Genomic DNA, 27,364 nt, shown 5'->3' with positions numbered 1-27,364 from the left:
AGGGCTGGTGTATGTGGTATATCAGCAGAGGCTTGCTGATTCAAGTGGCTATTCATAAACTGAAAGATATGCCAGGCTGGAAGAAAAGACTTACAAACCATCTCAGAGTCTTCTGGGCTCTTACAGGATGACAAGGAGCTGAAGTTATACCTGGTGTCCCAAACAGCTCTACTATTTTATTTCACTATTTGATGTGAGGGTCAATGCTTTGAGGTCTTTCCTAAGCATGGTAGCAGTGCCTGGAGAATGCGTTTGTGGTCCAGTGGGAGAAGGACACAGGCAGAAGGGCAAAACAGCAAAGCAGCAAGCTGTAATGCTCAGGTGTAAAAAGGGCAAACCTTGGTGAGTTTAGACTTCCAGTCATCTCCTGGTCTCCTCCTGGGGGCAGACCACCCACATTCTTGGACAAGTCTCTCATCTCCTCATCTGTCAGGTTTATGAGGTTGTATCAAGGAGAATGCCCTAAGGAGACCAGGGCTCTTACTGCCAGGACCACCACCCCAAGAGCAAAGGAAACACCCTGGCTTCAGGAATTCAGTCAAGGTCAGTTGTAACATCCATGGGAGACGGCCCCATCACTATTATTTCTGCTTTTGAAAATCTTTCCTCACTTATTTACTAATTCCCAGAGTCACTAGTAACATCACTGAAGAAAGCATCCCAGGCTTCCTCATACAACGGAAGAGTCTGAATGCAGCCAAGAAGCAGAATTATACTTTCCCTGAGGAATTTTCAATTCTTGAAAGTTATAAAACTTTCATTAATCTTTAGCATGTATTAATATTGTGAATGGCTGAAAGAGAAAAGAAACATTTGAGATTTTATGGAGCAAAAGCCAGCTATACTAGGCTGATGCCAGGAAAGATGTTTCCCAGATTGAAGGGTGGCATGTGGTCCTTATGCTTGCTTGACAGCGTGTTTAGATTTGCTGCACCAGTAATATTCCCTGCATATTTTATATTGAAATAAAATGGTAAATCTGGTTGCCTTGTATTTTCTTCCTTAGGTAATTTATCTTCAGGGAGAAGCTGAGAGGAAGCATTTCTTTACAGTCTCATTCACTTCAGAACCTCATGAGCTCCCTGTACTTTATTAAGAGTTCCAGTAGGGGTAGTACCACTATTAGAGCCCTAATATCCTCAGAGTCCTTAAGGTGGTCTGGACTTTCATTAGTAAGAGTAAGAGTAAGAGTAAGAGTAAGAGTAAGAGTAAGAGTAAGAGTAAGAGTAAGAGTAAGAATAAGAATAAGAGAATAAGAATAAGAATAAGAATAAGAATAAGAATAAGAATAAGAATAAGAATAAGAATAAGAATAAGAATAAGAAGAAGGAAGAAATTGTCAACCCTTGTGTTGATAGATAGGAGACTGAAAAACAGCTAAATATGCTCCAGAGGCTCAAATCCAGTAAAGCGAATGTGGGAAAAACCAAATATTTATGATATATTTAGTCTCTTGCTCTCTGGGATTCTTGTTTAATTCACAATGTGCGAGGGTGGCAATGATGCTATTTTATCCTCCTGATATGATTCATACAATAAAACCACCTGCAGTACACAAGTGGACAAACAGGATTAGTTAATTGCATTCTCTTCTTTAGGAGGCCATGAAATAAGAGCAGAAAGGTAGTGAGTTTGTCTAAGCAGGCTTGAGTGGAGTGGGGAGAAAAGATCTGAGGATCCTCTTGCTCTTCCCATCTCCAGGCAGAATCCTCCCTGGCAGCTCCTTGGGCAGTGCCGCACTCCACGGCATCCGCGCTGGTGCAGCAACCTGCACTCCCATTGCCATTTGGTCCTGAGGGATGGGGAGGGCATTTTTCTTTCCATTTTTGAGTTCCAGTAAAGAGAGTACTTCCTTAGCTGACTTGCACCACAGCTCCTGTACATTATTTGCATTGTCAAGTCTGAAGGAGAAAGCAATGAAAATGTTTGTCAAGGTGAGATCCATCCAGTGCAGAGCATAAAGTGAACCTTTTCTGATGGCTGAGTGGTGGAGGGATGTGTTTTAGCAACTCTAAGAAAGTCCAGGAAATAGTTCTTGTAAACTTGCCTGAAATGATAACAGAAGAAAGATAAAGTGTTTTAAAATGGGAAAATTTTTGCTTCTTCACTTGCCAAGTTCTTCTTTTCTAAAACTATGTAAGCAACCAGGCCAAAATGAGAACAGGGTTGGACTGAATTGTTTAGAGGGGTATTGGGCTTTTTTATTATTATTTATATAGTTTTTAAAGTATGCATTAGCTTATATTTCTAGACGAAGTGGAAAGAATAATAAGCAAAACCTACTCTCTAAAAATATACATGTAAAATGCTTTTGCTTTTTGAAGACTGGGGCCTGGAAATTGCTTTTTCTTTTCTCAGAAGACCTAGAAAGAAATTCACATTCCAAAAGCAGTTACCAGTTACAGTTTGTCCTGTTTTTTTTCAAGATAATAGGAAAAATGCATTTTTAAATGGCAGAAATAATTTTCCAGAACCCTTTAACTGCCAGACAAGAGCTATAGCCTGGTAACATTATTGTGAAGTCTTTAAAAGGGACAACATGAAAAAAATAAGTATTAGGTGGCTCATTAAGCTTACGGCTGTTCTGCATTTTTATCAAGTGGTATTCTATGTCAAAGAATGACAGTTTTAATTGCCTTTGCTGATTGCTCTGTTTAGATCACTTTGACGCAGATTATTGCTTTTACAAGAACATACTCCAGCTGGAGGGCAAACATCTCTCCTAATAATTTTTCTTTCTTTTTTTTTTTTCTGTTATTCATTCACTGCGTGTAGTGGAGGTGCAAACTCAGGTTGTATAACTTGGGTTTATAATAGCTATTTGGATATTTTTAGGCATTCAGGTATAAAATCTGGTCCTTAAATTACAGGGGTACAATTTTAGCTTAGTCTGCAGATAATAATTTCATGAGGTAATAAATGAAATGGTGATGGGACTAAGCAGGACCAAGAAAACATTTAAAACATGGATTTGATTGCAATGGGTCTTAGGCATACATTTTAACTTCTGTGTGCATTTAATCGTTACCTTGAATAGAGGTAAACTGAAGCAGCACAAGCTTCCCTGCCCTTGAACCTGTGGAATCTGTGCTTACTGGAGCCTATTCTTGCAACCCAGTTAATAACACTGAAGCGACTGGTGCTTCTTATGGTAACGCCTGTGATCCAGAAATCAGCGCAGCAAAATCTGACCCAGAAGCTGCAACACCCATTCAAACTTCCATACCAAGCAGCGCATCCTCAGCTGGACACTATATTCCCTTTTACCAGGGTATTTTGATAGAGATCTTGTTCACTATGTGTCATGCCAGACCAGACATTCCTGAAAAGACCCTATAGAGACAGATGCTCACACTGTTTCAAGTTTCATGCCATCTCCTGTCTTCTTCTGCAGAAAGACCGTCCTGCATCCATCATCACCAACAGTCCTCCTGAGAGGTGGTCAAGGGAGAAGAAAGGACCGACTTACCACAGACCACTGGTGTTTCTCCAACAGTGTCAACAAAGACTTTGACTTCTCCAATGTAAGCATGGGATGACACGATAGAGGATGCATCTGGCACATTCGGTGATGCGACCAGGTGTCTGCTGTGTCACATGAGAAGAGCAGGTCCCAGCAGTGGGTTGCAACCATGGGCTGTGCCTTCTGGTGGTGTGGCTGGGCTATAGGTCCTTGCTACACTGCGCCCTTCAGTTGCTGTTAAGTGCCACAGCTGTGTTTGGCAAAAGCGGTCAGAAAAACAAAGAAAGGTGGTGGCAGTGCATGGCAAAGGTGGTAAATACAGGCCTGGCTTGGGGTCATCACAGGTCAGGTTATAACTCAATGCAGAAGATTGCCTCAATAACTTCACACCCAGGCTTTCCCATTTCTTAGACAGTTTGGCCAGGATTTGCTTGCTCTAATTTAGATGCCAGGAGCTTTTCCAAGTTTCTAATATTACAATTTTGCTAGTGAATGAAGTGTGACTAAAACCACTCTCAGGCACTGAAGCCCATTATTAAACCAGCTCACCTTTCAAAACAGGATGTGTGCTCACCAACTGCCAGGAGTGGTCATCGGTTGGCCCTAACCCCCAAACCATGCCCCGAAACTGTTTAGGAGAGTGATATTTGCCCTAGCCTGAAGTGAGGACAGGTATATTTTGATGACTGAATAACATAGAGGTCTGAGTCTCCTTGCCTGGGGAGACTCTGTCAGCCTCTGGCATCTTCACTAGTAAAGACACAGCCTGCCATTGATTTGTTGCATTCAGTCTTCTCCTTCCCTCAGTATTCACACTAGCCACATTAATAAGCAACTACATTCAGGAAACTTAAGGTCTCTCAGCACACCTACCCAGACAACTTAGGTAATTACTCCACACCTAAGTCCATCCTGATGTAATTTCTAAACATATGTGTGTAAATCCTGCTCTCACTGTCAAAGCCATCAGGTTTAGACGCATTCAGGCTATCCACCTACGTGAGCTGTCTGGAGCTTGGCTGTTTCCTGAAGCTGTTTCAAAGCTTATCAATATTAAACTCTGATCCCACACATTGGCACCATCTCCTGGGTGATCATTTATTTCAGTGTTTCCTTTCAGGTGCAACTGGACAACATAAAAAGAAAAAATCATAGCCATCAGGTCCTTTCAATCTATGGCAGAACTATTGTCGAGTATCAGCCTAAAGCAGCTGTTGAAGATCTCTGCAAGTACATCTAGAAATCAGCTAGTCTCCTGGGGAAAACAGGGCCATGTGTACCAGCCACCATTGCTATGTTCTCACCAAAGTACTTGCATGTAGACAGCACCATCCTGAACACCTGGTAAATCTCTCCTTCTCCTGAAGCAATGCTGGCCTCCCCCAACACTGAATATATGTCAGGAATGTAACTGCTACCCGTAGTAATTATCCCTGTTTGTTAGATGTGTCTGAGGTCCCTGAGATCTGTCCATCATGTAACCCACATGGGGCTGTTGATGCTGCCAGTGGCTAACTCTTAATATAGTTCTCCGACAAACCCTCCCCATCCCTGTGGGCCACTTCCACCTTGATCCTCAGGCAGCCACTCCGCTTTGCTTCCTCCACGCACACCAAGTTCAGACCAAACACCTTCCCCTCTCTTCCTCTCCAGAGAGGACTGCACACCAGCCATGACCCTTACGTCCTGAGGTGGCACCAGTCTCTGCAAGGCAGTGGTAGTCAGGTCCGGCACCGGCTTTGAGCCCCTGCCATGGAGTCTTTGGCATCCTGGAGCTAGTACAGCTTTCCTTTCCCTGGTTTTGGGGTGTGCTGCAGTAGCACTGTAAGATATGTTGCATCCTCTGCCAAGACAGACAAGCCACAGCCACAGGGTGCAGGGGTGGAGAAGGACAGTCAGTCTACCTGGGAGAGGAGGATCAGGTACAGGAAGGTCTTTGGGATCCAAAGCAGGTGATAGATGCAGAGACCACACTGCAGGAGAGAGATCCAGACTCCACTTGCATCAGAGCACTCTAAAAGCTGAAAGGAAATATTGGGAGAGGCAGTAGCAAGGACATATTCAGGAGGTGATCCTCAAAGACCAGAGGGTTCAGAAGAGCATGCAAAGCAAATTTTTAGCCACTCAGAGTATCAGTCCCACTAACTGTAACTGTGGTGAAAAGACAATATGTCCTGACAGGAAATGTGTGCAACCTAAGGACACTATCAGAGGTGAACATCTGCAGCTGATTGAGGTTATTGCTTATGAGACAGTTATTCTGCATTGACCATAGTGGAAGCAGGAAACAACTGTGTGAGAGAAGGGGGAAAAAGCATTTGAGCATTCCTCTTCTGTACAAGCACAGATGCTTTTGGGTTTTCACTTGGCCCCTCCTGCAATGCTCAGCTGCCAAGCCAGCATACTTCTCTGTTGCTGTGTCCTCGGGTGTCAGGCAATCCAACCGAAACTGTCTGATGCCTTCCCCAGAATGACGTGTCTTCCCTCAGCATGTGCATAACTGCCCTGGTTCTTTGAGGCACTGGAGAGATGCCAGCCCATGCGCTCTTGTCTGCTTCTGGGCTATGAACACAGGGCATTTCCAAACGATTCGAAGATTTTTTCCTGGGGACTATTTTGTTTCAATGTTCAGACCTGTGTCCCCTGCCCATGGCCATGCTGGGCAAGCAGGGCATCTCCCACTTCAGTGAGCAGCCACCTGTACATGGCCACACACACACATTGTGCATGCAGAGCTCACAAGACAGGCTGAGAGCAGCAATACTGGTGTGTGTGCTGCAAGATGGGTCATCACCACCCGGGTGATGGAGATGGTCACCTGAGGGGGAATAGATTGCAGGGTACCAGGAGACACAAAGCTGTGTCCTGGCTCTCAGTGTGAGGTTGAAGTAGTGTGTCCATGTGTAAAATCAGAGAAAAGCTGCAGGGAGAGCATGCAGAATTACACGTTTTGTACATGTAGCTGTTTTGTACCTCGCAGGTATGTATTCGCCAAGACTTGCAGCTTTTTAGGGTGCATCTCATTGGCCATAACAGAAGAATTGAATCATGACTCAATGAAGCTTTATACTTATATTTTGGATACATAGCTTAAGGTAAGCTGAACCTTAGTCACTGGAAATCACACAACTCATTGTGTTTGTCTTTAGCATCAGAAACAGCAGTTGTAGCTGAATCTACAGATTACCAAAGGATATGACAGTTTTCTTTCAGATACAAAAAAAAGTAGTGAATAAGATATGCTTTTACATGAAAATATCTTTTAAATTACTGAGCTTTTCCCTTGTATATTTATTTTTGTCTGCTACTTCAATATGAAAAAAATACTGTTTAAAAAAATGTTTTCCTAGGCATCAAATTACAATATTTCTGTTGAGCTCGGTAAAGTATCAGGCCAGTCCTTGCACATGTGTTTCTGTGTTGATAACAGGCCTATTGGACTAAAAGACAAATTGTCCGCATTTATTTCAATGGAGTGACATTGATAGAAAACTGAGTTACAAATAAAAAAGCTATCTTTCCTGCTAGTCTCAGAGATGGATGGGTCTGGTGAATCGATTGCTGCTTTCTCCTGGAGATGGTCCTACCAATTTGTGTGGGCTCACTGAGGAAGGAGAGTTAGGGAGAAAGGGCTGAGTCAAATTGCTGTTGCTGGTTCTGCACAAGTTAGTGTCCCATCTTTTGCAAGCTCTATAATTCTATTATTCAAAAACAAAAACCAGGTCAATTTTGCTTCCCCATTTCGTTTCACTTTCTAAATTATTTAGGAGAGACTATGCCATTGGACCTGCCAAAGAAACTTAACTTTGCAAATCTCTTTATAAAATCTGGACTTCTCCTGGCCTTCTTCTCCTTCCTCCCTTTGTCTTTTCTTTCCTTTTCCTCCCCTCTCCTTTTCTATATCCTCGTTCTGCCTCAGCTGTACTCTTTCTCATTGAAAAATAAGATTTTTCCCACCCCTCATCATCTCTTTTTGTTCACTACTTGGCCAATCTCAGCTCTCCTGCAAAATACCCCGAATCTTGGGAAAAGTATATTGAGGGAATGAGTGATAAAGACAACGAGTAAATATTTTGCCAAGTTCCTCTGTATCAAAAAATGCTGAGAAGGCATCATTGCTGTTGCTAATCTGTGAGACACAAATACTGAAAGAGAGAGCAAGACATGTTCTGTCTTGTCCCTGCATGTCTTCCCGTAAGGCTCACAGCTTGGAAAGAACACCCTGGTCCTCAGGTTTCTATCCTGTCTACCACCTACATGTACAAAATAATCCTGTTGTAAAGTTCTGCCTTAACAGCATTTTGGGGTTTGAGGGCTTTTCCTTTCTTTCCTTTTGCTTCTCGCTAATGTGCTGTGAAATGTGTCTGGGAGCTTCTTTCTAATGGTACATTATGTGAAAGGCACCTCTGGAGGTCACCTAGGCCACACCCTTCCTTAAACTTCCAGCTGAAAGTGGGATCAAGTTGCTCAGTGTCTTATCCAGTAAAGCTTTGCACACCTTCAAGGATGGAGGTTCAACAGTCACTGGACAACTATGCCAGTGTTTGACCAATCCCACTGCAAAAGATTTTCTGGTTGGGATATTTATTCCATGGTTAGGAAGCACTTTCTCATTTGAAACACACATTTCTGTTCACAGCTGTGTTAGTACCATGTGTCCATTGGTGTCCTTTCTGCTATTTACACTGCCAATAGGGAGCTGTCTTGGGCCCCCCCGAGGCTTTGTTTTGCTAGGCTGAACAGTGTCCACTTCCCAGCTCCTTTCCAGCACAAAGCTCTCCATCCCTCTGACTACTCTGGGCACCCTTCAGTCCCAGTCCATCTTTGTTTAACATAGGCATTCAGAAGCATGAGCAAAATTTAAATGAAATCTCACAAACATCTTTGAATCAGGGCACTAAGCCTCCCTCATTTCTCCTGGATATACCTCACCAGACCGCTCTAAGACCACATTAATAGCAAATCCACTATATACACCACGGTCCTTCCCTTCCACTATTATTTACATCCAGCACATTCGCTGCCTTCACAGCACCCAGCTCAACAATTCCTTCCTCGCCACATACTTATTAACACTCAGCAGTGCTCTCTCCCTTGCATCGAGCTCTGTGCACACCTAATCCCTGTTTCCTCACAGCTCCCTAATCACTGCATCCTACAAGACTCCATGAAAAGGCTTTACTGAAATTCCCAGGAAGGAAACATATGTTCCCTTTATGTAGAAAATAAATGCTCAAAGAACGTTTGGGCCGACACAATCCCATGTTGTAAACTCACATTTCATTTTATCTTGTTCCCTTCCCAACTTCAAGTTGTCTTTTCATTCAAAATTTTCTTGAGAGCTTTGCATACTACTGCAGCCAACCACATTAAACTGCCTGGGTCACCTCCTCCCCCAGCCTTCATAACTAAATGGCCCAGGTTTGCTTTTCTTCATACCTGTGTTATTTTCCTCATTTGAGAGGTCTGAAACTAAGTATACTTGCTATCAGTGTTGTGCACCTACGTACCAGTCCCTCCAAAATTCACAGGGGCACTTTGCCTCACTATAATCCATGAGTTTTCTAGAAAAATGTCAGACTTACTATATCTTGAACTCTTAAGTAGAAGGGGCAGATGCAGAATTATTTATGATTATCCCAGAAGTCTGCAAAAAGAGACAAACCGAGCAATAGTAGGGAATATGCTTACAGCTGTGGAGGCAATAAATTCTTCAACTATATCATGATTATCAGACCTTATCTGTTAGGTCATGGGGATCCAAAATGCTGCCACAGCTCTGCAGTTTAATTTCTGGAGTTGCTAGCTAGAAAAACAGTGAGGAGAAGAGTTGAATGGACGAGGAATTAGCTACCAACAGACGAGATTTCAGTTTCCTATAATCTCTTTGTTGAGACATGTCTGTTTATCCCAGTTGTGTTATCCTTTTCAATCAGCATTCCCAGCAACACATTTACCAGCACTCCTATTATAGTATTCGTAGCTAAAGTAGTTTTGCAATATGGGTAATATCAACAAAATGGATTTTGTTGGCTTCATCCCAATCTTCTTGAACTCTTCTCAAACACTTCTTGAAGCAGGAAAAATCCCTTGGTACAAGAGGTGTCTATACAATAAAATCTTTTCTCCTGTAATATTTAAGAATTCTACACATAGAAACAGATTTTTAAACAATTTTTAATGTGATACTCCACATTTAAATTTTCACTTTCTAAGTTCAAATACAGTTGTGAATAAAGTCCCTGATCCTCTGCTCAAAACATACTGTAAATGTCCTAGCACATGTCAAGTGGAAATTCTGAAATTTCATCCTAGCAATTTAAACCAGACCTAACTCTTCAATCTGCTCAGTCCCTTACAAAACCATCATTAAAGAAAAAAAATCATAAAATAAAAACCTGCCAACACCAATAATGCTAACCTTCTGCTGCAGCTCAAAGGTAAGAACACAAAGCTTAAAAGCTAGATTTCGGGGACACTGTTATTTAGTCAGAAAAAAAAATGGTACCTACATGGCATGAATTGTAAAACTTAGATTTATGAGCACTGTAATGAATAAAATGCAGAAGACTGGTAGGTTAGAAGTCAGCAGAGAGAAATGACGCAAATCATGTGAATGCGAGTGGTTATTTGTAATAGGATAAGACTACATTATTTACTTAAAGCCAACCATTTACTATGCCTAAGCATGATGTTTGATGCCAGGATCTCACATCTTTTTCTCCTGGTGCTCTCATGCTCAGTCTGGAAAACTTCTATTTGTTTTCAGGGAACATTTAACATATTCCTCTCATGTTGCCTAAAATTCTGCCTGAGGGAAAGGTAACTACATCTTCTGGCTTCCTGTGTGTGCTGAGAAATGTGTGATGAAGCTAAAGGCTTCAGACAGCATGCCTTAAACAAAGCTTTGTCACAGCAAAGCCCTGGTCCTGAGTACATCCTCAGCTGTTTCACTGCTCACCATCACCGTCACCATCAATGTCAAGAGGGTTACTCAGAGACATGGGGCTAAGCACCTATTTGCAGATCTTCCACATCTAAGAGGACACTGTGAAAGGGGCTGGAGAAACGGAAATGAGAACAGAGACACTTAAATACCTCAAGCTAGCATTCACAACGTGACCCTTCACTGAACACTCAACAATTTCAGGCCATGTGAAGTGCCCGAGGCCATTGAATGGCTCCTTTCAGAGCCAAGGTTAAAATTTACATTAGAGACTATCCTTCTACCAGATTTTCTCCACTACAAAGTGGACTGGGATCATGGTTGCCATCTGTCCCACATCAGGGAGAGGAGCTGATTCGTCCTCGCTCTGGCTCTGTAAAACACCATGTTTAGTTCTCAGCAGCTTTGCTATGAATCAGCTCAAGGGAGCTTGAACACAAGTGGTGGGAATGTCCCTGGATGGGCAACCAGCTCCCGCTCCCCCTCACTCTTTTCACTGTCACTACAGCTGACATGTGGTACAGCTGACTATGCTATAGCATAGGGTATAGGGGAAGAAATTATGCTCCTTTTCTGCATCAGGAAGAGGACAGGTGTGTCACTGAGGATGACATTCAGGATGATGGGCGCTGTGAGAAAGTCTGTCACTGTGGCTTCTGAATTATCTGCTTTGTGGCAGCTCTCGGTGCGACCAGGCTCTGCAGCATTACACAGGCAGGTGCCGATGCCATGAGGCAATCCCTGGCCCCGGGGCATTCACCTTTGAGGTGTAACATCATCCACACAGCATTGCCACCAAGCTCCGGAGCAAGGAACATCATGAGCCAACGGTCCCCTGTAATGGCCAGTTACCTGTGGCCAAATACACAGTAAGTTTGTAAATAGCCACCTCTTCAAATGTACCCAATTTTAGAATTAAAAAAAAAAAAAAAAAAAATCCTAGGCTCTCATTTCTAATTCACTTTCTGTTCAAGACAAGGAATCTACGCAGCTATCACAGCTGTCCAGCAATTTGGAGATGCAAGGAGCCACTCCTGATTTTTTAGAGCATTCACAGCTAAAAAAAATTTTTTTCTAGTTCATGTAAATAACTTCTGATTTATTAAACCATTCCAGATTACTGAAGGGAAGAAAATGAAGGTGATACAAAACTGTCACTGATATTTCTTTGCAAAGCTGCAGAGTAGCTTTGGTTTGTGGTAGTGTAACATAAGGGTGCTTTTCACGTGACCTTCTTCCTGATAAACTCTTGCTTGAGAACAGCAGGTTTGAGGTGCTAAGTAAGAGGCAAAAGAGAAAAAAAAAGCAGGAAAGAGCAGAAATAGAATAAATATCTGTACAAGCTGCTCCAAAGGACTTTGCCAGTGCTTCACCAGGAAAAAAAATATATATATTGCCTGATGCTAACTGAGGAAACAAGATCCCATGGCTTTTTCAGTCCAGGTCAAAGTCAGGGCTACCTGAAATTGTCTATACTTTATAGTCTAATGCTGTACTGACACTGAAAGGAAGCCTACTGCCTATAGCATGCACACAAAGGAACAAACTAGGCAAAAGCTGATTTGGGGGCAGAGACATTTTGGTGAAAGAGAACCTAAGTGCAGGGAGGTTTTTGAGGATACAAAAAGCACACATATCAGTAGGTAATTAATAGCAAACTTCAGGAGTAGCAAGAGACATTGCACTGTAGGATTACAGTGGAGCTATTCAGGAAAAGGCCCTTATTGAACCAATTAAAATGTTTCAACATTTTTCTCAAATTAAAAAAAATCAAATCATCTATTTCAAAATCTTTGAAAAACGTGTCACTTCTGACAAGTGGCCACAGAAAATTTACTTCAAAACAAAAAGTTTGTCACTCCAGAAAACCTGGAATGTCATTTTGGAATTATGAAATGTCATGATCCCACAGTGTACTTTGTGACATTTAATCATTGCACTCTTCTTGTCACTCCAGGCTACATCAAGATTATTAGTGCTTAAGGGCCTTACTCAAAGGAAGAAGTGGCAGAACAGGCAGAGTGACTTTGTCCCCTGGCAAAGTGTCCCACACCAATGGCAAGCAAAGGATTTCAAGCAGATGTCATCTAATGTTTGGGATCAGTAGTTCCTCCTTTTCTGATAGGATCTGACTCATTTTCTTCCTTATTAGATAAAATTAGATATAATATTTTACTTTGCTAGTCTTTGTCCTGATGGCACTACTTTTAGAAAAGTTTTCTCAAAGCTCAATGAGGAGCTGAGGCTCAGAAGAGAGTGACCAAATTGTACAGAAAGTAGGAGATGTGGTAGAAGCTGTTTCCCACCTTATCCCTTTGTCTGTCTTCCCTTTTACATATAAGACAGTGCCAGGTTCATAATGAATTAAATAGAAATGTCACCACTGGTTACACCCTCTTACAGTAATTTTACCACACCACTGTGAAAGTTTTAAAGCAGCTTTCCCTGTGTGACACTGATCTTTCCCTTTTGAGAAGCAGTTCTTTTCATTACCCCTGTGACCAGTTCTCTGAAACAATATAAAAAAAATTGCTAAATATGGACACAATAAGGAGGCTATAAAACATGAAACAAAAAGTAATGGAATTCTAGAGAAGTTTAAGGAGCCTCCCACATATTTCTTATCATCGTAAGAAGCCAGAAAACATCAGCTTTGTTTTGCTGAGTGTTTGCAGGCTTTAGATTTTGCAGAGATTCTCGGTAGACCCAAGAGCACTGGGAGCTCTGGCTACACCATCTGTCCACATGTCAATGTTCATTTCAAAAGCTCCACTTTCCAAAGGTTAGGAGCTCATGAAATTTGCACTCTCAAGGGTCTTCCAACCCAATCACATTGCTGAGTAGAAAAAATTGTCAGCTGTGGGTTGACGCACTGACAGTGGTCTGTGGCAGCAAAACTCTTCAGCTTGCTGCTCCTTGCTCTTTCATCAGGCCTGGGTGTCAGCCATTGCAGCTGGCTCCATCACACTGACACAAGCATTAGGGCAGACATGAAGTGACTCAGATCACAGAACAGATCCCATTTAAAACTGTGGTTTATTACATTCCTTCGGTGGCTTATTTTCCAACCAGATCCTCTCCCCAGCCTGACTTAGCTGCTCAAACACTAGTGCTGACACACATGGGAGGTGGCGAGAAAAAGTGACTCGCGACAGAAGTCAGACTACAGACTGGCAGGGACAGTCTTTTTGGTAGCATCTTTCCCACATTGATATCAGCTCATAACAGTTGTGGCACCACATGCTAAATGTCAGGCAGAAAGCAGCAGATTTCACTAAATAGGCATGTGGCACCCAGGCTAAATGGAAGACATAGCATGTAGCTGATAACTGCAATAGCAGTCTCCAAGGAATGTCTTCTATATGACTTTAAAAAATGCCTTAAAAAACAAAAAGTAGAAAATAAAATTTTAGGGAGTAGCCATTTTATAAAATGTGTATGTAGCTTCACGCCAGAAATTTTCCATGGACTTTACAAACTTATGAAGAAAATACTGTGAAATGAAACATAAAAGTTTAATTTATCCTTTCTTAAAAAGTGTCTGTAATTCTGACCAAACTCTTTGCTTTCTGTTCATATTTGTCAATGGTTACTGTATTCACAGAGAATACACTTTGCTGCACTCATGTAGACATGTTTTGAAAGTCTAAGCACTTCATCCTGACAAGTCCAGACAAGCAGTACCAGAAAAATGTAGACCATAGAAATCCCAAGATCTAAGCATTTGTAAATAACAATGAAGAACATCAAAGGAAGAGCAGCAGGGAGTGACACTTGATGCTGCAGAGCTGAAATGCAAAGGGAGATACCCAACGTGTTCCCTCTCCACACCAGAATTGCCATTGTCGTATGTAGCTTCAGGCTTAGGGAAGAGCCAGGGGCTTTTTGGATCAGAGAGATTCAACTAGACAACTTCTGCTTTTTATTTTTAACTTTCGGTTTCATGTGCATTTTTAACATCAGCGGGGGAAACAAGAGGACGTTCTGCGTTTGGGATGAGCGATACCAGGGGACTTTACAGCGAGTGGTGCCTGACTGGGACAGGCAGAGACACCGTGTTCCCCTGCCCGGCACCAGCAGACCCCCGCTGAGGAAGAGGCAAGAGAGAGATGGTTTGTCGCATGAGGAGCTCTTGCACCAGCCTGTAAGAAGCTCCAGGGAAGGGAGCTTTTCCCCTTCGGAAAGTCAGCTTCTCTCCCAGGCAGCCAGGACCCTTCACCGGGGAGGATCCAATACCCAGCCCTCCCAGGTTTCACCATACAGACCAGCTCTTCCTCCCAAAAAGCAGCCCACAGAGGAAGGGAGGCCCTCACCCCTGCCCAGGCTTACCCAACAGCTCTGAGATCACAGCACTCCCTGGAAATCACTTTCTATTTCTGCCCAAGGGCCCAATTTCTTGTACTACGAATATGAGCAAACATCATCTAGAATCCAGGTCAGCCCACCAAGGTGGCATGAGGACTCCTGACCTACTCTTTCTGAAAAAAAAGAGTGGTTCACTTTAAGAGGAGGGATTGGAAAGCATCTTGGCCAAGATTATTCTTAGGAGTTGGGGAACTTTCCTGTAAAGTAGAAAATCTGGGTTCATAATCCCTTTAAATAGGGAAGGGATATGATTCAACATCTCCCACATCCTGGTTGAGCAATCTAACTGGCCGTCTGAAGGAAAAATCTAGTGGGACCTACACCACTTGAATCCTCTGGTGATGAGATCAAAGTCCTTATAGCCAGCCTGGCCCCCAGCACACTTTTACTTCAATAACAGAGTGAAAGTTACAGATCCAGCACATCCTATTAATCCTGTTACAGTGTGCTGGCATGTAATTAGAAAGGGCTCCCGCTATAGTAAGTAGGTTCCCTTTCACAAATTCAGTTTAGATCAAGTAAGGAGCTTGATAGAACTCCCCAGAAAGGAAGAAAGACCAAAAAACCCCAATGTGCAAGGTACTTTCTGAGTAGTAATATTCAGGTTTCTCAACAAGATTGTAAGGCCAAACCTATGACCAAAGTGGCAAACTCCACAGCAGCTCCACCGTGTCACTACAGGATCCTTGAGCTAGGAAACCTTCAGGAAACCATGAAACAGTTATTGCAGGTGGACAGTGCATTTTGGTTTTCTGGTTATCCATCTCCTACGAAAAATTTCCAACATGTATAAGCTGCTAAATGTTATCTCCGGAAAGGAACATACTGAAGCCTTGCATCTGATTCTGGCAATGAAGTTACAATACTTTTATTGGTAGCCTTATTAAGCAGTACTACCACGTTATAGCATGTGTAAAAGATAGCCCTCCAGCTGGAGAGTCTACATGTCTCATTACACTCAAATGGGATATAAATTACATCTACCCACATTCAGCTGTATTTCCTTATTCTGAGCTCTGATGTAGAAGTAAAGCTCTCTGAAGCGTGAGAAGTACTATCTCTTGCATCATTTTGCATACAGTGGAACTTCTGTTCTCAGTGCAGAAAGAAACTGCTGCTATCCAGGAAAAAGTACAAAAAGATCATTAAGTGACTTGGGTTATGTGTAGGTTATTTACGTCACAGAAAGGCAATCACCAGGAAAAGCAGAACGAGGATAGACAGCTAAATGTCAAAGTGAGTGACACAATAGGCTGATAAAGAGATTATGGGCGCCAAAAAATTAGGCATGATGCCTCATTGAACAACATATCAAGCTTTTATGTAACGGTGAAATAGATCCTATGTTTACTGAACTGAACTAGACCTGGTGTGCATTCAGAAGTGTGATTACTTTATTGATAAACATTGACACCCCTTTGGTTTCCTTCAGCATTGAGCAAGCCCCTCAGAGAGAGAACCTGCCCTTTGAATGCTTTGTAAAACACAATCCATGTCTAATGTACTATGTTAAATATAGCAAACAATAAAGATAACTAATATGTATACATTTCGGTACCTCCCATACACTCAGGCTCCTCACTGTGTTCTCTTTTCAGCTTCATCATCTTCCCCAGCAACTGAAAAACTTCACTCTCCTCCTCTGTCATGCAACTTCTTTGAATCTTCATCTTTCATGCTTAGAAGAGAGCTCAAAGGGAACCAAGAAGCTCCTTAAACACAAGTGGAATTTACAGTCTATTTATTTTTTAAAAGGGACAGAGATTTTCTATAGAAGCACAACACAATAAAATTTAAAACACAACATTCATAAAATGGGATCCTTGTCAAAACAGTATGTTGCCATAGTGGGCAATGGGCACAAACCAGCCAGATCACAGCATGCAGGTATCCAGCTTGTGAAAGACAAAAGGCCACTGGGGTATTTATAACTCAGCCAGTTCTCCACTCTGGTGCCTCAAGCAGCCTTATGAAACAGTATCTCCCACCCACCACACAAGGCACCCTGCACCATGATTGACACAAACCAAGAGCCACCTTCCTTCCATGAGAAAAGTTTGTGAAATCGCTTCCTGATTCTGTTTATCAGTGCAGCCACAGCAGCAAAGTGCTCCTAGGGCAAGTCTAGGCTCACTGGTGAGTGTTACAATATTCCCATTCTGGAGTTAAAATGCCTGCACTTGTTCAGATTTGAAGGAGATGTATCTGTTTAAAGTGACCTGTGACATTCGGCTGTTCCCCAAGAACAGTTATCTCCAGGCCTTTCAACTAGGACTGCATACCCAACAACCTGGAAGTTGACTAGAGAGGACCATGGCATGATTTCTCTTCTCAAGATTATGCAAATAAAGCTGAAAATCAGGACATAATTTAAAGCTAACAAAGAATTTATCCTCTAAACCTCTGATATAGCTTAAGGCATGGAAATTCATGGCATTTGCATATGCTACACTCAAGGAAAAAAAAAAAGCCTATTACTACACATCTTAGTCTTGCTTAAAAATGATGCAAGTCTGCCTTTAAGGAAGAAAAATGAACAATCCCCAGAGCTTTTCACCAAAAAGTCCCCAAACAACTCTGCAGTTCTCTGGCAAAGAACCAACAGAGAACCAAAGAACTTCAAAGCCACAGAAGCAAAGGGCCGTTAGTCACGTGCACCAGTGTTCTTTGGTGACATGTGGCTTCTCAAAGCAATGTTTGCTTATGGAAAACATGAACACAGGTTATTAATGACCTGTTCAACCTGTTCACTTCAAATACAACACAGGGCAGCTTGGTTTGACACTCATACATTCAAGTTCTTAGCAGAGCCAGTGGTGACCATTCAATTGAAAATGCACTGGCAAAAAAAAAATTCCAGTTTTTAAAGCTTGGGATTTTTGATGGAGACAATTGATAATGAAACTTCTAATCCTTTGTTTCACAAAAACTCCAGAAAATGTAGAGAAGAGGCACATAAACCTTTGAAGACCCTTTAACGTCAGTGAATGCTCAATATAAAGATCCTTAAAATAAATGAGTTCTAGAATGAGTGAAGTGTTCATATTTTAATGAACTACAAAGAACTCATCTCCACTTTTGACAAGATCTGTAGGATTCCAAGCTTTGAGGGATTCAACCCAAAACATGTCAGGGAACTGGACTTCAGCTTTCCACCTCATTCAAGACATTTGGAAGTTATTTGTTTAGTCATTGTCATGATCCCACTTGAACAGTCTATCAACAATTGGCATTTTCTTCCACTTTTACAGAAGAATACCACATTTTTACTTGTATTCTTTCTCTTATTATCAACACTACAATCTGAAGTCATAATCTCTGAAAAAACATTAGTGGTTTGTATTACTACTGTAGAATACTGGAGATTATTAGAAAGAAAAAACAGGCAAACCAAACACACAAGTAAATCAGAGTGGAACATACTGAATCCCTAGTAATTACCCCGTTTTATTAAAAGACCTTATTTTTCCATCCAAGAGTGTCATTTATATAGTCATTTAGTTGACTCACGGCATTTTGCAAGGAAGGTCTCCTGCTGCTGCCAGCAGCACTGGGCTTTACCTTGGCCCATGGTGGGGCTCCTTGCAGACGCACACCTGATGGCTGATGGAAAAGGGGTGACAAGCTTTGACCATGGCAGCTCTGCAGTCTGTTGAATTCTCCAGCTGCAGTTGCATTTCCATGCTGGTATCATCCACCTCTCCCGAAAACAGTCTCCTATCTGTAAATCTCCCAGGTTATCAGAAGCAAAAGTGGCATGGGCTTGCTTGCTGGCACAGCAGCCCTAGAAGAAAGAGACGCTGTTCTGGAATGGGTCTGTGAGTTGCCATGCTGATCCTAGAAAAGAGAGTTTGACACAGGAGGATGATCGTGGATTTGTTCCCTGGCTAAAAACTCACCCTTCACTGTAACTGGCATTAATTATCATGTGTGGACAGTCCGAGAGGAAACATTTTTCACATTCAGAACTGGCCTCTCTGCTCCCACAGGAATGTACAGTAGCAATGCCCATTGCTCAAACAAAAGAAAAAGTTGGATAAACACTGAGAATTTCTGAAATCTCACCTTAGGAAGCTTTTGTATGTCAGGATGCAGCCATCTGTTTTATAGTATAAATGACAGAAAAAAAAAAAAATTAACCTGTACTGTGAAATGAAGAATAGCAGTAAAAGGATTCAAGAGCAGTAAACTGCAGTATTACAAGTATGCTATGCAGGAAACAAATTAATCTTTATCTAGAAATTATACCTTAGAGTCTCAGAAATCCTACTCACACATTTTAAAGTACCAACAGGCAGATCTCCTGACCTGTGGCTAACTCATGAGCAAGTGCTGTTTGTTAAGAGCTTATGATTTTTTCAACAATGTGGCTACTGATGAATCAGAGTAGTACAGTGTGGATTAATTAACCTCCTTTAAACATTATTACAGATAGACCAGTGCAAAGTATTTCTTTTGTGTGCAGTACCAATTTAAAAAGTGGTTTTCCATAAGAAACTGTCTAGAGTAATAGCAGAAATATTTTAATGCTATTGTGCAAATTTGAGTTCCTCCTTCCCTTGAATGCTACACTTTGTCCTCGATTATCCAGCTGAGTTTCTAAGGCATTAATGAGCAATTTCCACTGGAGCATGTAAGTATACTTTGTACTTCTGAAAAGTCACATAGACAATCATATAAAAGTGTAAACAAAACCCTAAAATGCAAAAGGATACAATAATAACTGAAGGCTTAGAGCCTTTAAGATGAGGAACAACAGTTGTGAATAGCTTTTATTTCATTCTGAAAATATAACTACACATATCAGCAAGACTGACCCCCGTAGAGCAAAAAAAACATTCTCTGGAAACTGCTGAGGGACAGGCATTTTCATGACACAAGGAGAAATGGACAAAATAAGGTTATGCAATTAAAAATTACAGAGCTGCAAACAAGACTAACTTATGGAATGCCTGCTGAAAATATATTATTAAGGAAATGTAGCCTTCTATCAAGTTTTCATGATTTTAGGAATAGGGTCAGGTAAGGCAGAAGTTCAGCCATCTGCAGCAATCAGCCTATGAGTTGCCTGGCAGTGGAAGGAAATCCCGCTCTGAGACATGTACATCCATCCATCCACTATCACAAATGGAAAGAAAGGGAGGCAGGAGTTCCCATCCTGGCTGTATCTGCCACTGATGGCTATCAGAAGGCAAAGACCGGGCTTGTCTGGAGCATTGTGCTCATCTGATCTGTCTGTTTTAATCCTTTGCACCTTGAAATCAAATCTTTTAATTTGATACTAGTCAAACACAGCATTAGTGGTATGCTTTATTCATATTTCTAACACCACAAACCTGGTAAGAGAGAGCTAACATTACAGGAGATTATTGCTATGGCTCCATTCTGCCACGCTCAGGGAACTGGACAGAGATGGATTGCTGCTGTTGAAAATCACTCTCTCACACTTGCCTTTCAGCACTAATATCCCTCCACTGGGCAAAATTACTGCAGCTGCCTTTCTGCTACTGGCAGAACGGGACATTAAACCAAAAAAACAGTAGTACCCTGCTTCTTTCCTGAGGCTCTCTATCCAGGCTGTTCTTAGAACATGAATTAGCAATATCTGGGTATTTTTTTAAGGGAGAGTCCAAATGAGGACACCTAAGTTCAGTCACTGTATCATCTCTACTGCCTCTCTTCTGCCCTATGTTCTGCTCTCTCCATTCTGTGCCCTCCTGTTAGCACCTCCCAAAACAGAATCAGGTCTTCCCTCGGTCTTCATTACATGAGAAAGCAGCACCAATTTCAATTTAAAAAAAAAAAAAAAAAAAAGGTTTGTTCAAAATCAGTTCACGACATTCCAGAAGTTCAGTGTCAGCATGCCTTGCACAGTTTGACTCAGTCCACGCTCTACGTGTTTGAGCCAAAAGGGCACACTTGCCCTGGGTGAAGACTCCCTCTGAAAGGTTAAAATTCCCGCCACACCTCCCAGGTAGGCAAAGGGAGATAAAGCAGCAGATAACAGGGAACTGCGTGGCATTTCCTGCAGCCGCCCTCCCCTTGGAGCTGTAGGGGCTGGCTTGGGTCCGCTCCCTGAGCATCTAAAGCATTTGAACGTGATGTATTTCATCCTATTTCATATGTGATGTATTTCATACGTGATGTATTTCATCCTGTGGTTGACAGGGAAAGACAACTTAGAATTTATACATATACAACACCTAAACAAGCACATTAAGTATTTAATAAAAATAGCTAAACTATAGAGATAACTATACATAATAAATGTATGAACCATTAAAGCACATTAAAATACACAAAGTATGTATGTACGTAGGTAGGTATGTATGTTACGATTGCCGAGACTTTCTGTGTGGCTGGAGCTGGCAGGCTCAGGGGCTGCGGTTCCAGCTCTGGTCCCGACCCCGGTCCCAGGGGACCAGGTGAGCCGGCAACGGCGGGGGCAGCCCGGCCCTCAAGGAGTTACGGTGCAGGAGCGCGATGACTTCATGCCCCCCCCGGCCCCGTTTCACAATCCCGCAGTGCTCGGACGGGGCGAGCTCTGTGTCAAGCCCGGCGCGATCCGCTGCGCACACACCCCCGTGTTCTCATGCCGGATTTTCCCGGGCCATGAATAATCTCGAAGCCCCCTCGATAAATACACGTTCAGGGATGCCCGGAGCTCATTCAACCCGCCAGCCTCACCGACGAGAAGGGGCCGGGGACGGAGCCGAGAAGCCGAACCATGAAGTTTACCCAGGACTGTGGCTGTGACCGTGACCGCGCCGGGCGCCGCCGCCGGTCGCCCGCCCTCTGCTCCGCCGCCGCCGCGCTGCCGCTGCTGCTCCTCATGCTGCTGCCGCGGGCCGCCGCCGTCCCGCTGCCCGCCGCCGACTCCTCGGGGGAGGCCGAGCTGGAGGAGGCGGCGGTGCGGCGGGCGGCGCTGCCCGACTGCGTGCGGCTGGCCCGGCTGCTGCACGCCCGGGCCGCCCAGCTGCAGGAGGAGGTGGGTACGGGACGTCCCGCGGGCTCGGACACTCGCACACAGCCGGCTGCCTCCGGCCAAGGTGCGATAAAACCTCTCGGTGTCTCTTCCCAGATGTGCGAGAAGTTTACCGTCTGCGGGAACAGCATGGAGATGCTTGTCCAGAACAACCTCAACCTCCCCAAGATGACAGAGGAAGACGGGTGTCTATTCGCCGGCTTTGATGAGGCAAGGACCTGCTCCCCTTTCTGCTCTAATGCTATATACCTGGGACAATTTTGCCTGCTCAAAAAAAACGCAAAAGTTGACCTAAAGATTTGTGGAGGAACCTCCACTCCCTGTATAACATCCCCACCTTACCTGTGCTGGATGCACAATATTGCATTAGAGGCATTTCTGAGCTGTAAGTGACCTTCTCACCTTTCTCTCATTTCAGGATAAATGCTTGAGGAAAATCTCCAGCGGGCTTTACACATTTCAGACGTACCTCGAATATGTAAAAGAAACTTTTATTAGTGAAAAGCAAAGCGTCGATTTGCTGTGCTATAGCACAGAGCACCTGGCACGTACCATAAGGCAGATGGTAAGTTGGTTTTAAATTTACTCCAATAATTTTTATGGCCCAGCACTGATGTGTAGTCAGAGAAATAGGATGCTATGTGAAGTTGAATATTTCCTGCTTTCATTTCTCTCAGTGGAAACAGGTGGCTTATGCTCAGATAATTACTCTTATGATTAAGAAGTTTTACAAAGTTTTGTTTTCTTAAAGAAACAACTCTTCTTCCTACTTTCTAGTGTTATTTCTAATTTCCAAGCCAACAATTAAATGCATAATATTATTTAAAGAACAAATACACTTATTTCTATGAGCCAGGCAGCATTAGATTTCTCAGGGAGCTTGTTCCTAATTGTGGAACTGCAGTTCAGTCCAAGCCTTCTCATGTTGCAACCCCCCGAGAAGTAGAAATAAGTAATTTAAAAAAAACCTCACATAAATAAAAGCAAATACATTTTTACAATATTATTAATCTTTAAAACTCCCCGAAACAAACTTTTAAACCAAGCTGTATGGTATATTGAGATATCAATAGCTTAAAAATCAAGGAAGACAGTTAAATTAAGAACATAAGTTAATAACTTGACTAAATAAAACATGCTGTCTATTTAAAAGCATGCTTTTTGCTTGCAATTATAATGAAAAAAAAATCTTCCTTCTTTACAAACACTCAAATTCTCTTTTGATTCATTAAACTGAATGCTATTCATTTCTGACAGTCTTTTTCTATGTTTTGAAGAGTTCTGAAAGATCACACTTCAAAAATTCACTTCATACCTGCAGTTCTTACTCACGCTAATAACACTTAACATGAATATTCCATTTGTCATCAGGGAAACTATTTGCCTGAGTTAAGAACCACCCAGGTGAGTAAGGACTGCAGAATTAAGAACTGCAGAAATCTCAGGGCATTATTTCCTTCAAGGTGTTTTTTGGCTTTAGAAAAGCCCATTGTGTGCTTGCCATACCTTTCCTAACATATTTATTTATGTCCATTATTAAGTGAAAGGGAGCTGGACTGTTTGGTGTTTTTTTTTTTTTTTTTACACTGTACTAGCTAAGAAGAATAGCCCTGTCATAAGACAGCAACTGACTACTGGCTTCCAACTTGATATATTACTTTGTAGAAAGTTTGTTTCATAACTGAGGGAGAGCAGCCTATAGAGACCCAAACCTTGAGAGCATGCAACAAGGCATTAGATATACCAGGAACTGGCTGTGTGAACAGAATCCACTGAAAGTAGTCTGGACAGAAAGAATATTCATCTCTTACTGAATTTAACAACAAAAAAATACTGCAGAGGGAGGTGTGGATGCTTTTGTCACATCTTAAAGTGTAGGAGAGATCCTAAAACCAGGAGCAGATACTTTATTGATAGATTTCTGGGTCCCAATAATCTAAAGTAGCTCCATGATTTGGGTGAGTAATTCCCATTTTCAGCAGTTACCTACCCACTTCACGGGACAAGTTCATAGAAGGCATCTGGATAGCGGGTACCCAGCGCTGTCAGTCAGCATTAGGTACACAGCTCCTTTTACTCATCTTGCAGTTAGGATCCCACACACCGGTGAAAGTTGGTGTCACTTAAGTCTCCCACGTGCCTAGATGCCTGGAAAGTAAGAATGAAGCAGCTAGACAAGTATGACATCTCTGGAGCGTGTCAATGTACTACAAAATGTGAGAGTACTCCAATGCCATCTAATTAACTTATGACTCAGCCACTACAGGTTAGGACAAATCATGTTCAGCATCTTCCCACATAACCAGGCAGTCAGCAGGTAGCAGGAGAGGTGTATCGAACTGTTCAGTGCAGCGTGCTGGACCACGATGCCAGATGTTGCATTCGAAACAGAGTAAGTGCTACAGATCAGACAAGACTCTTCGATTCTTATGCAGTAACTGTAGCAGGTCCCACGGTACCTCCAAGCTCACCACAGAAATGGGGTTGTAGGCAAGTGCAGGTCCTGGGGAGGTCTGTGAGCTGCAGTATAGAAAGGCTGGATACACAGCTGGTCGGGAACATATCATACATATAAACTGATGCTCTCCCGCAAGCTCAGTTACAGTGTTTTAACCAGGGCATGTCGCTATTTTCTCTTTCACAGGTGATCAATCCCGATGAAGTGATCATCCCAGACCCAGCTACCCAGGAATCCCTCCGTGCAAAGCTCAAGTCCAATAAGAACTGGATAGAGAAAATCACCACTCACCTCATCCTCCGAGACTTTACTTCATTTATGGAGAAAACTGTGAGGGCTGTTCGCTATTTGAAAAACACCAGGAGTTTCAGTGTCTGAATGTTTTAATTCAGGCACAATCCTTTGTTACAAATCTGTCATGTGGCAGATGACAGTGTTGTTCTGTTTTAAGAACCAGAAATAGTAACAATGATTTGCATTTATATATATTCTCATTTCCTTCTAGGAATCTATTTATTGTATTTAAAATATTTATTTGTTTCTAATGTTTCCTATTTATATTTTTGATATTTAGAAATAATTGAGAACACCGACTTATTTAATAACGTATCCAACAACAACAAAAAAATCTTTTTAGAAGCGAGAAAAATTGTTGTATAACTTATGCTTTTAAAATATTTGAGATGGTATTTATGACTTATTTATATTTTTAGAACAAATAAAAGCTGATTTGAAAAAAACCCAACAAGTGTATAACCTGCTTGAACTTTAAATAAGACTAAGGAACTCTAATGCATGTGATTTTTTAATATCTGCAATTATCAAACAACCACTTTCAAGAATATAAATTTTATCTGTGTAATCTGCATAGCACATACATACACACATTCACAGACAGCTAGATCAACCAAAAAAAAAATCTTAAAATGGGATATAAAGGAACCAGATGCACTGAACATGGCACTTCAGAATGAACATGATAAAGCGTCATTGCTCCTGAGAAACAAACGAACAATGAGTCCCCTATATTTAATAAGGAACAGGCCATAAAACTGTAATTGTTCGTAAGCATCTGCTTACAAGTCAAGCAATCTCTTTACACAAATGCTAAGATACCACATGAACAGCTTTTTGCTGTCATCCAAGGGAACTTTCCAAGTTTGATTAAACATCTCTCCCCCTCCCTCAAGAAGCTGGAAAAAAAAAAAAATCTTAGGTTCTTTCCTTAGCTGATATAAATCGGCATATTGCTGTGGAGATGTCAATGACTGTTGACGATCTAAAGTAGTTTGCCTTTTGTCATTTATATTCCACAAGCATGGATAGGCCACATAACACCAATGCAAATTATTTAATACTGCAGAGACAAAGAAACCCAACACTTCCTTAGCCTGAGTACCAAACCACTGAAGTGTTCTTCAGCTGTATCATCCCATCGCTGTGGCTGTGCAGGCACCTCGTACACCCAAACTCAGCAGAATTCACAGCACACGCACATGGGATGCAAGCACAGCAAGAGCTTTGCGAGCTTTCTCCCGGCAAGTGGTGGAACATTAATTACCGTCTCTCTTTCTTGCAGCCCAGCAGTGCAAATGAGATGAAAGGCAAGCCTTGGAATGTGGATAAGGATGTCAGTAAACTCTCCTCTTCCTCTGAGTGATCATCCACACGCGCATTCCACCGCTGGGGATGCCAAAACAGTGACCAGTCCACCCAGAGCCCACATCTCAAAGAGGCTCAAAACAAAACAAACCAAGGCTTTGCCCAATATGGTAAAACCAAAATCTCAAGTTGTGCAACATCTCACGAAGGAATAAGGACACCTCAAGGTGTTCCCTTTCAAGATGTCTACGGTGAATGGGTTTTTCTCACAACACACAAGATCCTGGTTTAGCTGTCCTGGCATGTGCTCTAGGAGACATAGCAAAGCCTGGTTTGGATTTTTCACAACTCACCTTCACAGAGATTTTCTTAGTAACCATTCACTTAGAGACCATTCTGGCCCTTATGTCCATAATAGCTAGGAAAACAAACTGTGGATCCCATGTTGGACATTTTAAGGACTTCATTATTACTATCTGAGAACAGAGGGAGGGGAAAAAAAAAAATAAATAAATAAAATAAAAAAAAAATCAAAAAAGACATCTCCTCATCTCCTGATCTCACCTCTCCTAGCAGTGGGTGGTTACCAGAGATAACCATTAGTTACTATGTACACCACAGGTAAACAAATTCACACTGATTCCCTCCTTAAATTCCAGGAGGCATCTAAGATACAGGGTACTGAAGTCTCCCACAACTCATAGACAAGCATCCACACCTTCCCACCAGCACCCTTCAGCTGGTGGCCACCCTGGGTTACCCGCCATTCTAGTAAAGATGTAAATAATACATTTTAGGATGCAGAAGATGAAAAAAGATCACCACTTGCTGAGTGGGGAGGTCAACTTCAAGTCCTTCCTGGGGTGACAGGTATTGCTGAGGCTGCTGCTGAGCTGCCATTATTTTACCTGTGGCTCCTCCACAGCCATGCACAATTCTCAGGATACCTGAGCTCAGCAGCTGCCTTGCTGGCCATCATCTTGCTGTCACCATGCCACCTTCAGGGACTGTCCTCAGGACAAGCATCGCTTGATGAAATCTCACCCATTGGCACTTGTAGCACATGAAGACTCACTCATATGGAGGTCAGAGAACTAAACACTGTTGAGCATGGTATGAGGCCTCATAAACTAACCAACTTATCCTCCTTTTTCTTGCTGTGTAGAAAGCATTTTACAATCATCAATAAACACAACTGAACATTTGTTGTAGTTGGTAGACCAGCACAAACACACACAAAAAAAAAACCCAGAACAATAGTAAAAATGAGTGTTCCTAACTCTTATAAATCAATCCTCAAAAATAACTGTGCTACTTTTAGCAACAGTGAAATACCTCAACGCTTCTACTGAAGAAACCTCTTCCTGACAGCTAACTCACTGAGCAAGGCAAAAAAAAAAACCAAACCCAAGAAGACCTGCAAATAATTGCCTGTGAAAACTAGGGAACTACCCAGTAAAGAAGTATTTTGGCTGCTGCTGTACAGGACCAGCCTTTCTCTGCAGATCCCAGCTAGCCTTTCCCCATGCTCCCATTGCATCCCTA

General features: G+C 42.3%; 1 protein-coding gene and 1 long non-coding RNA gene across 4 annotated transcripts; one reads left to right on the top strand and one right to left on the bottom strand.

The window, feature by feature from the left end:
- Nucleotides 1-1,422: 1,422 nt before the first annotated feature.
- On the bottom strand, nucleotides 1,423-21,643 carry LOC309437076. Of its 3 annotated transcripts, none has more exons than XR_014183486.1 (5): nucleotides 21,513-21,643; nucleotides 18,336-18,611; nucleotides 16,333-16,486; nucleotides 5,147-5,484; nucleotides 1,423-2,047 (listed from the first exon to the last, which is right to left on the bottom strand). It is a non-coding gene; the product is annotated as an uncharacterized lncRNA (long non-coding RNA). The 3 variants fall into 3 exon arrangements; XR_014183487.1 differs by having other exon boundaries at nucleotides 21,462-21,597; XR_014183488.1 differs by lacking the exon at nucleotides 21,513-21,643 and adding an exon at nucleotides 21,111-21,249.
- On the top strand, nucleotides 21,499-24,832 carry IL6 (interleukin 6). The gene is made up of 4 exons (XM_082046987.1): nucleotides 21,499-21,762; nucleotides 21,856-21,969; nucleotides 22,178-22,324; nucleotides 24,404-24,832. The coding sequence occupies exons 1-4, from the start codon at nucleotides 21,502-21,504 to the stop codon at nucleotides 24,593-24,595; spliced, it is 714 nt and encodes a 237-aa protein (XP_081903113.1). The 5' UTR covers nucleotides 21,499-21,501; the 3' UTR covers nucleotides 24,596-24,832.
- Nucleotides 24,833-27,364: the final 2,532 nt, after the last annotated feature.

The sequence above is a fragment of the Streptopelia decaocto genome (assembly GCF_964273445.1).
Source record: "Streptopelia decaocto genome assembly, chromosome: 2".
Lineage (NCBI taxonomy): Eukaryota > Metazoa > Chordata > Aves > Columbiformes > Columbidae > Streptopelia > Streptopelia decaocto.
The sequence above is the reverse complement of the archived record's forward strand: the minus strand, read 5'-3'. Positions and strand labels throughout refer to the sequence as shown.

Excerpts from the sequence above, each read along its gene's own strand:
- IL6 (XM_082046987.1), top strand. The coding sequence starts at position 21,502 with ATGAAGTTTACCCAGGACTGTGGCTGTGACCGTGACCGCGCCGGGCGC. Across the intron at positions 21,970-22,177 it reads TATTCGCCGGCTTTGATGAG|GATAAATGCTTGAGGAAAAT; the intron begins GCAAGGACCTGC and ends CTCTCATTTCAG. Across the intron at positions 22,325-24,403 it reads CACGTACCATAAGGCAGATG|GTGATCAATCCCGATGAAGT; the intron begins GTAAGTTGGTTT and ends TCTCTTTCACAG.